The sequence below is a fragment of the Anoplopoma fimbria genome, chromosome 23 (genome assembly GCF_027596085.1).
Source record: "Anoplopoma fimbria isolate UVic2021 breed Golden Eagle Sablefish chromosome 23, Afim_UVic_2022, whole genome shotgun sequence".
Taxonomy (NCBI): domain Eukaryota; kingdom Metazoa; phylum Chordata; class Actinopteri; order Perciformes; family Anoplopomatidae; genus Anoplopoma; species Anoplopoma fimbria.
Window position 1 is genome coordinate 18,049,695 of NC_072471.1, and position 12,645 is coordinate 18,062,339.

The window sequence follows — 12,645 nt, forward strand, 5'->3', positions numbered from 1 at the left end:
AAGTCATATATTGATGCTAAAGTCCACAGTCCTGGCACTGTGATGCATGTGAAGTTAGAGCGATATATAGAAAGAGGAAGTAAAAGAATGAGGGAGAGGGATGTGTGTGTGTGTGTGTGTGTGTGTGTGTGTGTGTGTGTGTGTGTGTGTGTGTGTGTGTGTGTGTGTGTGTGTGCGTATGTGTGTTCTAGTGGGTTTATAGAATAGATTGGGGAGGGTTATAAGAAAGGAACCGTCCTTATTTAAAGGGGTTCAATGCAGCCAAGAAAAGCTCTCATTGAAATTCATGGCTTAGCACCTATAGCGCTGTGGTTTGAGCGGAACAGCGCGAGAGAGAGATAAAGAGAGAGAGAGAGAGAGAGACAGCGAGAGATGGGGGGGGGAGAGAGAGAAAGAGAAAGAGAAAGAGAGAAAATGAGAAACAACCAGCGTTTGACAGATTTCAATTAAAACGGCATTTACAAAAGCACGGATGGAAAAGTGGAGGGAGGGGGGAGAGACGGTTGAGGAGGGTTTCTTTTTTCTGTCTGGTGGGCTTTTCACTTACTTAATACTCATAAAGAATATTTTGTTACACTTCATCACTTACTTTAGTCTTAAATTCCAAACCACTTTTTGTAACTTAATTTCCTTGGTGTGGCTTAGTTACCCAGGTTCAAAAAACACTGTTTCCCATACTGCTATGCAAAGTTTCGGTAACGCCGAATGTCAGATTTAAATATCGGCCTCTAAGAAATGACACAGACGAAAAATGTTTAAAGAGCAGAGACTAATATCTTCACTGACAGCAACAGGTTAATAAAAAGTACACAGCCTATTAACTACACACAAGAAACTGCACGTCACCAAGCACTGATATAACAGTGCTTCCTTCCCAGAGGAAGCTGTAACAGCAGTATAAATTGTTCCTGTTTGATCAAGCATTTGAGGCTTTTTTTAAAAGCTTCTTTTAAAAAAGGCCTTTTAAGTGGAAGTCTTTATGTGTGGTTTTGTGCCACTTGTAATTGGTACATGTGTTGGCACAGACAGTGGGCGTCACTAGCTGGTGTGCATATACAAAACACACATATTGTACATGATGTATATGCACACACAGACACTCGTGCTAGTGTCTTTCTTTTCTTTTTTCTGTTGCTGTTTTTCTGCAGTTCATCTATTTAGTCAAAGTCTATAGTTGTAGAAACACGACTGTGTCAACTCAATTGACCTTTCGCTTAGCCAATATCAATATACAATATACAATATCAACTCAATATACCTTCAGCAGCTAACGTAGCATAGAAGTGCTAATGCTAGTTAATGATCTGCTAACGTTAGATCCACAGGTTTTTACGTAGATCTGTAACATTTTAGAAATGTTAATCTCCTTCCGAACTCTCTGCGTAATGAGTATAACTATTACCCAACGTTTTACCAGGACCAGCTTGAAATACACTTAACCAACTAGTTGTTGCAACGCGTCAGTCTACGTTTTGTTTACGTCTGCTTCCCCATGGCAGGGGATCACGTGAGCTGGTGCATTGCATCTGGCACGATGGATGTAATAATCTCCTCTAGTGTGTGATGCACCATTATTTTCAATGTGGAGCATGAGTCTGGCTTTAACAAAATAGGTCTGACTGCAATTTCGTCTGGATTTGTTAAATTAGCAAGTAAATTGACATGTTCACGTGCGATGTGAATAAAGCATACGACTGTCGTAAGTGCTTGTAATGCTAAAAGGAATCCTAATAAATAAACTAACAAACAAAGGACGAGTGACAACACCGTGATGTTCAGGCTATTATATTTATTTGTGTTTTAATAATATCATCGGACCTAATCTATGTAGTTAATAATTTCATAGTTCAATTATTAAAATTTCCAATGTTGCAACATGTTCAAAAGTTAACATTGCACTTTCTCCACAGTTGATTGAAAGTGAGAAATGTCTCTCTCTCTCCCTGGTGAGGAGATCAGGCTGTGAGACTGGCGTTCAGCATCACCTCATTCCTCATCAGCCTCAGAGGAAAGTGGGAGGAGAGCGACTGTGAGGCTCTAAATTATCCTACTCTGTCTCCATCTCTCCGTCTACTTCTCTCTTCCACATTCCTCTCCTCTTTCTTCACTTTTTCTCTCTCTATCCGTCTCCGTCTTTCACTTCATTCCTCCTTTTTTTTTTCTGTCTCCCATTATACTCTGCCAGCCAGACTTTTAGGGCTTTGGGGTGTAACACTGCAAGAGTCAGGTTGTAATAACACTGCTCTGATATGCTTGGACCTCATCTGGAGTCAGAGTTCCTGAGAGAGTGAGCGAGATGTGTGGAGAGGTGGATGAAGAGAGGCGGGGAACGTGAAAGAGAAAGACAGACAGGAGGATAATAAAAGAGACAGAGGAGAGACTGTGTGAGAGACAGACTGTGTCCTACGGGCTCTCGCTGGGGCGTGAAGACGTGTCTCAGTGTTTTATCTGGACCTGCTGGGGCTCCCGGTGAGGAGCCTCAGTAGCTGTAAACCTGCTGACCTCCCCAATCCAAACAGAGCTCCACACCGAGCTGGAAGGAAGGAACATCAACCTTCTCTCTACCTTTTTGTTGCTGACTGAAGAATTCCCATCAAAAGTGACATAAACACCACTTTATTGCAAAGAGGCATGCACGTGTTTGCACTTCAGAGCTAAAGTACTCAAATCAAAAATACTTCACATTCAATCCGACCAGTTCCAAAAAACACAACACCATTCTTTAAGGATATTATTTTCAGATTCATTTCTGGCAGACAAAGATTTCCTTATTCCTTATTTCTTATCATTTTTAAGTCTTTGGAAGGTGATTATTGATCAGCCGTTCTCTATCCGACTCGCTGCGTCTACATTTTGTCATGTGTCACAGTTTTAAAAAGGCTTGGAATGCTAAAAATGATTAATTTACCTGAATAGCCATGTGGGGAGGTTGTGTGTTCGATACGATACGATGGTAAATACGAGATGAATACGTATTCATTTTTTAAAGATCTTCGTCTCCATCCTGACTGTAAGGGAGCGAGAAAGGACAACAGGGTGACTTTTCTTTATGTGGGAGGGGACAGAGGGAAACACATCTCATGGAGATCTGCGCTCTACTCAGTGCACTTTTCGAACACTTGAGTGAGCTTAAATCTTCCAAATTAAAATTTTTTTTTGCCCATGACTGTCTGATTGTGTAACCACCTGTGTGGTTGTTGCTATGTCTCCAGATCTTAATTCATTTAAAATTCATGGAACGCTGTTTCATAATACATTACATTACATTACATTACAGTCATTTAGCAGACGCTTTTATCCAAAGCGACTTACAATCAGTAGTATATTACATATCATTCACCCATTCACACACTGATGACAGGCTACCATGCAAGGTGCCACCATCAGACTCTAACTAACATTCATGCAACATCCAGTCCACACCGATGGCAAGCCTTCGGGAGCAACTTGGGGTTAAGTGTCTTGCCCAAGGACACATCGACTGCCGAAGCCGGGTATCGAACCACCGACCCTCTGATTGGAGAACTACCTTGCTCTCCACTACGCCACAGCCGCCCCAAACACTCTATCGTCCCTGGGTGGGCATGAACCACCAACCTTTCGGTTAACAGCCGGTAATACTGTGCCTAGCAGTAATGTAAAGTGGACAAAATGTTTTTTTTTACAAAAACCCTGATAATCCTTTGTTTGTTGTCGGCTATATTAAGAACGTCGAATATTTTATGAATTAGTAGTGTGTGCTACAGAAAGCAGGAAAAACGGCGTCAAATCTTTTTTAAGATGTTTGCAATTTTGTGAACAGAACCAGCATTTTCCCGCCAAAAACGTCCTTCAGGGACAGTTGTGATCGAGTACTGCAGGAACGATGCACGTATTGCACAGGACGTTTTTTTTGTGCAATGCATCATTTGTTAGTCACTTTTACATTAGCTTCTTTTGTGTGGTGTCCATGTGGTCTCTGCCTTCTCTGCCTGTGTATCAGCAGGTCAACACTGACGTTGAGCTAAACACGGCTCAACAACAGATTCTGCTGAATATGTATACATGGACCCATGTGGGTTATTTAGGTCTGACGAATAAAAGTGTCGGTGAGCTGCCGGCTCTCCCCCTTGTTCTCCCCCTCGGCCTCGTCCTCCCCCTCGCCCTCCCCGCCTCGTCACATCGACCCGTCGAGAGGCCACAGTTCTTGTTTGTTGCTTTAGGCTCGATTGTGCCGAGTCCCAGGCCCGCGTCCACCTTCTCCCTCCGCTTTGGTTTATTTGACTTCTCCCAGGTTCAAATTGATTGTAGATACTAGGCTTTCTTATGAGTTTAGTTTTCAAACAGGGTCAACGCACGCTTTAGCAAACTGTTGAAAGTTTTTGTTACCCCCTGGCATCGTTGCCCTGCTAGTATTCTGGGTTGTACAGGGTCCAACTTTGACTGTGCATCAATTCCTGCCTACACTTTAATGTTATCTGAAATATATCGTCTGGATTATACAATGTTGAAAAGAAGGGCAGATTCTCTTTGATCTTTTGTTAATCATGTAAATGCAGATTTCCTTTGGCTACATTGATGTGGGACTTTGATGGAATGGTCCCGTTGGGAGTGGACAGCTAGAATGGCAGCGTTTAAGAAAGGACTTTTTGTTTGTGAAGGGGACTCTCTCGAAGGAATGGCACCCTAATGAGGTACTTGAAGCACTCTTGGGCCCCATGAAGTGGCATTATTCACTGTGGCGACCAGGGAAGGGGTGTTTCTTTGGACCAGATCTAGATGAAGTTTTGTGAGTGCTACCACACTAATGGAAATCCTCAGGAGTAAAGATGCAAAAATAATGAGAATCATATTAGTCGCTTATCTACAACGGACAATTTGGGCCAGTATAGGTAAAAGAAAACAGACATTACAGAGCCAAGGGAGGGGTGAAATATACAGAGAAAAACCCTCAGGGATTAAAGTCCTAAATATACCAGAAAATTCTTTGAGATTAAAGTGGCACATCTACCAGAAGAAAAACCCTGGTATGTTGTTTTTTGTCTTAATAGGCCCATTTTGCTGCAATGTCTCTTAAAAGTCCAGGTTCTTATGATAATATGGTGATTCTGGGCTAAAATCATGAGTATTTCTTCATTGCTGTTCTTTGACTTTCATGATTAATATCCGATTGTTTTACAGCGTTTACGTTCCAAAGCATAGATAAAGAGACCCACACCTCTGCAGACCTCTGCACTATCCTATCGGGAAGATGCTGCCTTGACATATTTTGTTCTTAGTCACTCTGCACACAGCGGAGGAGACAGAGGAGCAGAGGGAACACTGGAGCACAGGCACATCAAAACACAGTGATTTAGCAACCGGTCCTCATCCGTCAAATATGGCCGCTCAGTATCTGACAGAGCTAAAGTGGGCCTTTCTCCAATGGCCGTTATGTTTCTGAAGTGGGCCGCTTGTAAAGACACCGCCACACACTTTTAATAGGTCATAAGTGCTGACTGAGAAGGATTTTTTTGTCTAGACACTGTTTTTAGAAAAAATTCCTGCAAATTATACCTTTAAGGTTTAACATTTAGAATAACTTTTATTTTAAGATATCATGTTTATTTGGTCATAATATCAGGCTGTAATGGGGTGACTGTGGCTCAAAGGTAGGGGCTCAGTGGTAGAGCAGAGGATTGGCTGTTCGATTCCCGGCTCCGCTAGTCCATGTCTATGTGTCCTTGGGCAAGACCCTTAACCCCAAATTTCTCATATTAATGGGTATGAATGTTAGATAGTCTCGATGGAGAGGTTGGACCTTGCATGGTAGCCCCTTTTATCAGTGTGTGAATGGATGAATGATGACATGTAGTGTTAAAGCTCTTTGATTATTCGAAAGACTAGAAAGTCGCTATCCAAATACATAGTCCATTACAAATATAGGACCAAATCACTTAAGTGCACCTGACATTCCTAACTATTAAATCCCCCAGCTACCGCCAAACTAGGGCTCTTGTACTGCAGCTCTTGCAGTAACTTAATCCATAGAGCTACAAACCACCAAAGAAGGATGTTGAATGAAAACTAGCTCCAGCAAGCACAAAATGAATAAGGGATCTGTTTTGTATTTTGCAAAATACAGAAGATGATGGGGCGAGAAACAAAATGATGTTGTCTTGGTAACAGTAGCGTCCTTGAAGGGAGTTAAGTTTGTTATAGTGTAGGCCACATTCCTTCTGACATTGTGTCTTGCCAAAGTCTCCTCTGAAAAGTAGCAAAGAAGTGCGTTGATGCTGTCCGGTCACATGATTTGATTAATTAGGATGAGTACAACAGTAATTTTGAAAGAAAACTTCATATCTAAACAACACATTCTCACTCCTAGCTCGTCATATACAGTGCCTCGGTCACCATGACCCTTTGACTTGCATAGAGTCTTTTCAAAATAAACTTCTGCGTTCAGTTTTGGAACATTACATGCATACAGTAGTGCGTCGGTATCAGACGCTGAACGTCACTGAACAACTGTCAACATTTCAGGAGTTGGAACTTGATCCAAGACTTTGTACGGTAGAGTGTATTAAACCTCAGTTGTAAACACATTCAAGACAAGAACCATCCCTTCGAGTGAAGACATACGATTTTACCATGACTGGTAGCCATCCGCAAACTTACAAACAAACTTTCCCAGTTCTTCCCAGAGCTCAGTGATATCTTTGGCCGGCTTCTCCTTCCTCGCTCACCTCTCTGGAGAGCACTGGCCCCTCTGTCCTCCGCCTCCTTGTTTCCTCCCCCAGCTGATGAAGATTTAAACACGGGCCTATTCCAGACATTATTGCCACAGTGTGCTCCACAAATCACCGGGATAGGAGACCACATCATAAGAGGCTCGGGTGAAGGAATGAAGGGATGGAGGGATCAGACGGGTAGGAGGAGGGCTGGCCGGCCGTGTCAGTGCTGACAAGAAGCGTTGGATCAGTGACAGCTGAAAACCTTGGCTGAGCATAGTCATAAATTAGGGGGTAAGGCTTAATTGGTGCTGATTAAGAAAAGGAAATTTGTCTGGATTTTAGTGTGTGAGAAGGTGGGATTGGAGAAATCATCAAACTGTATTTTAACAATCAGAAAAGGAAAACAGTGCTTTGATGAACCTTCGCTGTTCAGTTTTTGCTCGCTGTCACAGACAGACACCAGAGAAACCTCAGGTCCTCAGTTCCAAGTCTCCTCATTGTCTCATGAAGTTGTTCTCGCCTGTGATTATGGGTCTATGTTAAATAAAGCATTCTGATAGGAAGTAATACAAATTGGCATGGTTTGTGCACGGCCCGGGGCAGAAGGGCTCTGCAGCACGTGATAAGAAATCTCACAGAACAACATCGGTACCCATTCTACTGAGCACCAATAAAATTGGGAAACTGAGGTGCCTGCTCAGAATCCAAAGGAGACCAAAAGACAATACCCGGCCACAGTAACTGCTGCCATCGTGCAAGTTACACTTCTTTCAGCAATGAATTTGAAGCTGTTGGGACGTTTTGTAATGTTACTTCCAAGTGTAACTTATTTAGCAATGAATATTTATTGCTCCTTTCTTCTTTTCATAACTCAAGTGTGCCAGTGGAGATGATGACTTGTCAGCTGAGTTATCCTCTGTACAATCAGACAAAAGTTCCACAGCTCTCTGTTCCTGTGTCCCTTTCCCCTCCACAGACGGGATGAACTGCATGAACAAGGACCACGGCTGTGCCCACATCTGCAGGGAGGCACCAGGCAAAGGCGGGGTGTCATGCGAGTGCCGTCCTGGCTTTGAGCTGGCCAAGAACCAGAAAGATTGTACATGTACGTATCACACCTGACCTCAGTGCTGCCCTAGATCCCCACATTGACATACACACACACACACACACACACACACACATGGAAGGGATCAGGCTTTTAGGTCAACCTTTAGTCTCTACGATGCGTCTGATTGAGTCTACGATGTGTCTGAAATGTGTTTGCGACGCCTTTGCGAGCTTCTTTTTTCACATCTTTGACCCAACGTCAATTTGCCTCTGATCCTGGACTTTTCTTTGGGAGCTCATAACTTTAAATGAGCGGAAAATCATGGCTAGAGTCATGTAGTGTGAACTAGCTATCAAATGAGCTGTTCACAGGCGTTGGATGTCTTTATATCCCACGTGTAATCAAATGCACTCTTGCGTAACACTCGCCGTCATCGGTTAATCTTTAGTCAATTGACATGTCACTTTATTTCACAATTCACATGGCAGCGAGGTATTAACACTTATCTTCATAGACTTGAATTTATTTAGGTGACGTACTGGCTCGATGAGGGATCTAAACTGTTCCTGTAATCAACATCTGTAATAGCAGTGATGGACAAGTTCCAGGAGGCTTCAGCGGTAAAATATGAGGGTGGACATTTAATACCAAAATCAGCAAAGCGTTTCAGGCCAAGCTGAAGGTGCTGAAGGATTCAGTAGAGAATTCACATCTCAAACTTCCCCCCTCACGGCTCCATCGCTGTTTCTCACTCTTCGCACCGAGTGCCTGCAGCCATGGAATTTAGGGCTGCTGTTTTTTAAAGGGGGGGGGGGGGGGGATTCGCTTTTAGTTACACTTTGTTTGGCAACACATCTTGTTCTCCACTCAGACGGTGAGAGTGTCAAGATTGTGTAAGCATCTGAAAAGCTCTAATGCATCACCCGCTGTGGTAACATTTCATTAGTGGCGAGGGACCCAGTGCTGTGCTGGCCCGTTGAGCATGGCGGCACAGAACGGCAGTAAACAAGTGATGAAAGAAATGCTAGTTATGTCTACACACACACACACACACACACACACACACACACACACACACACACACACACACACACACACACACACACACACACACACACACACACACACACACACACACACACACACCTTTCCTTACTTCTCCGTTCTCTCTGTCCATTTTTACCACTTTTTCTGACTCCCACATCCTCTCTGTCCTTCATTCTCCTCTCCATCCTTTCTTAAATCATCTCAAATACTCTTTCCTTCCTGAAGTTTAGGAAACCTTCACCAAGTATATTTGCACTTTCGTTTCCCTTTTCACCTCAAGATTCAGGAAGATTATGCAAAGTAGGAGGTCAAAAATATTGGACGAATCACAAACGACCAATCATTTCTGTTCATTACGGAAAAATCCATCTCAAGAGTTTGTGGCCCATTAGGTAGTACTACTTAGTGGGCTGTTTTAGGGCCTAGTTTCCCTGGTTGATAAGGGCTAAGTTTGGTGTGTTCTCCAGAAAGGTCCTGCAGTGAAACCTCCTCATTACCATCTGCTCTTTCTCCATTTTCAATCCCCAGCCCTCGCTTTATCTCTCCTCCACGAGTGCATTCTCTTTCTCAGTCTTCCACATCTTTTCTGGTCCCTCATGTTTCTCAAATTCCTTCAATTTGTTTTTCTTTCTCAATCAATTTAAAAAAAAAAAAAAATCTTTTCTCTTTTCCTCCCTCTTAAGCCCCCTCTTGACCTCAAGTTTTCCAGGAAGACAGGAACCTTTTCAAAAACTAATTTTCAAACACGAGAACCCACTCCGAGTTACAGCTGACGTTGTTTCCCCAATCTGATCAAAGTAATAATTTTAACCCAAACCAGGATCTTTCCCTAACCCTAACCAGGTTGGTTTGTTTCTAAGCCTAAGAAAACCCAAACCATACAAGGGAAAGATCAGAAAACGGTTTTATTTTTTTAAACAAAGGTGTCATTCTGGAGGGCACAGACCAATGACGTATTTTTTTGCATCGGATAATTTGTTAGAATCCACATAGAGCTAAGTGTTGGCTGCTTTTGTTTTTACCAAGAAGAGACCAATGAATGTGTGTGTGTTGTCTCCAGTGACGTGTAACTATGGAAACGGCGGCTGCCAGCACACATGTGACGACACAGACACAGGTCCGGTGTGTGGCTGCCACCAGAAGTATGCCCTGCACTCGGACAGCAAGACCTGCATCGGTGAGTGACGGCCAAGACGGCTTCCAAGTTCAAGCACACACACACACATTTACCCTGAAGCACTCACAGCTGTTTGACTGTAACGTGTTGTATGATAGAAGGATACATCCGATAAAAGAAATGAGGAAGAAGTGTGTTGGGGGGATTAAGGTTGGAAGTGGTCAATGCTCATTTGGACGTTGTTTCAGAACTTTATTGCTTACTATTTCTGGAGTAAGGTCTGTAGATTAAATGAATATTCTGGCTGTTAAAGCAGCACGTTCTCAATCCCATACGGATGTTTGGTCAATGGCCCTAAATTTCAAACAAGGACGCAACATGCAGTCCTCTAGCGGCAGTTTTGCAGATTGACCTCTAGTTGCCTTAGTATATATGACGGGAATAAGGGACGAAATCGTCCATCCATCCAACCATCCAACCATCGGGGCCGGATCTTGGGGGCATCTTGGGCCCATCTCCTCAACAACGCTTTCCAGGTCCTCCTGGGAAACCCCAAAATGCTCCCCAGGCCAGACAAGATATGTAATCTCTCCAGTGTGTTCTGGGTCTACCCGGGGCCTCTTATCAATTGCCTGGAAAACCTCTAAAGGAAAATTTTCCAGGAGGCATTCTGATCAGAGGCCCAAAACAACTCAGCTGGCTCCTTCGACGCAAAGGAGCTGCAGCTCTACTCCGAGCTCCCTCCGGATGTCTGAGCTCCGCACCCTATCTCTAAGGCTGAGCCCAGCCACTCTACGAAGGGAGCTCATTTTGGCTGCTTGTGTCCATGGCCTTACAGCTCAACTCCCTCTTCCCCACAACTGTTCGGTACAGAGCCCGAAGCAATGCTGACGCCGCACCAAACCCCCTGTTCATCTAATGCATTTACCCCCAGGTTACTATAAAGAGGAGGTTGGGGTTGATGGCTGTGTCAAACAAAAACAGGACTCACCCAGAAGGCTAATGTCCTGGTCCAGAGTGGAACCAAAACTCAACAAAGACTTATTTTTAAGTTGTGTAACGTACTTATGTAACACACTTAACTTACGCACATAGTTGCGTCATGTAGGCAACATAACTTAGCTAATTTACTAACTTACCTACTTATCTTAAGTTAGGTAACAAACACACTTATTTAAACCCAAACCATCATCTTTCCCTAAACCTAAAAAAGCCTTAACCAAAACAAGTACTAACATTACATATTTAATTTAAGTCAAGTAGCCAAAGTAACATACTCAATTTATGTCAAATACTTAACGCTGCCCTGCACGCTGAAAAATGATGCCAATGGGGTTGCCAGTGCGATTAAAAGGGGACCATTGACCAAGCGCCCATATGTGAGGAGTTGTGAGTCAGAACGTGTTGGTTAAACACAATGTTGTGTTTCTGTTTGTTCCCTTTGTGTTGGAATCATCAATGTGAAGGTATTAATGAATCTGTAATTGGCTCAGGTAAGAGCAGTAGTTAGCATTGTTAATGACAGCACATGATTTAACACATGAGACATGGTTTGTCTAAAACGCTAGTGCAACAATATAACCTGTAAAATCATTTTTAAGACGTGGGCCTACACTGTAACACCTTAAGTAGACGTAAAAGAGTTCCTTTGAACTAGGTAGTTGTTCCTCAGTATGGTTCATTTGGATGGATGAGAGCAAAATGACCTTGGTGGCACCAAAACACCTAACAAAAGAAGACTGACTTTTCTAAAAGACCTACTATGTGGTTTGTCAGGAGTAAGAACACAATCCAAATCAATTACAGAAAACTCCCCAAAATCCAGGATTTATGGGTCTAAGTTGGTGAAGGTTGATATCTGACAGCCAGCAGTTCATCAAACTGTTGAGGAAAAGTTTAGCATGCCAAAGTTAACCGAGACCAAACCACAGTCTGGACTCATGTCTGAGTTGGCCGTTTCTTCAAGTATTCACACAAAAGGTGTCCATGGCAGTTAATTCTAGGCAAAAAAAAAGCTTGGAATCAGAATTAGTTTAGACTCCCCTGCTGCAAAATCTCTAACCTGGCAGGAATACAGGTCACCAAGTCTCTGCCCAATCAGTGGACTGCTTGGGAGTCAATGTGACTTTGGGTTACAAGTTGTGGCTCATTTGTAATTGGGCAGCGAAAACCTTAATGGACCAAAATAAAAAATAAACACATCAAGTCAACTTTTCCAATTTGGTTTAAACCAAAGAGAACAATTGTCAACTGAGAAACGTCTCAGTACGATGTCAAAGCTGTTGATCACAGACATGGACACACAATTATCTGATGTCATTTTGATGTGCTGTCCTTCCTGCTGTGTCAGTACACTGGAAACACCCCCCCTCTCTCTCTCTCTCTCTCTCTCTCTCTCTCTCTCTCTCTCTCTCTCTCTCTCTCTCTCGCTCTCTCTCTGTCTGTGGTCTTTTGTCTCTATATCTCTCTGTCTCTAGCTCTCACCAATCGAGCAGATTGCGGTTTTGACTGCCAATAACCCCATTTTGTTTCCAGCCTCTTTGAAGAAGTGAAACACGGTCAAGGAACGGCTGCGAAGAGGAAGCAGAACGAGAGCGAACCCTCCCCTCTCTCCTTTTCCCAACGTCTTGTGTCTTTTCTCTCTTTCTCTCTGTGTCTTTTCATACTTTTACAAGAAAAGGACCTCAGTATCTCTGGTCTGGGTGTCCCAACCGCTCTATGGACCTACCTTTAACCCC

General features: G+C 43.2%; 1 protein-coding gene across 1 annotated transcript in view; it reads left to right on the forward strand.

Annotated features, from left to right (window-relative positions):
- The window catches only part of scube1 (signal peptide, CUB domain, EGF-like 1), a 100,135-nt gene that overhangs the window by 48,502 nt on the left and 38,988 nt on the right, over positions 1–12,645 (forward strand). The window contains exons 5-6 of the mRNA XM_054624405.1: positions 7,669–7,797; positions 9,851–9,967. Coding sequence (XP_054480380.1) covers positions 7,669–7,797; positions 9,851–9,967 — 246 coding nt within the window. The remainder of the gene's footprint in view (positions 1–7,668; positions 7,798–9,850; positions 9,968–12,645) is intronic.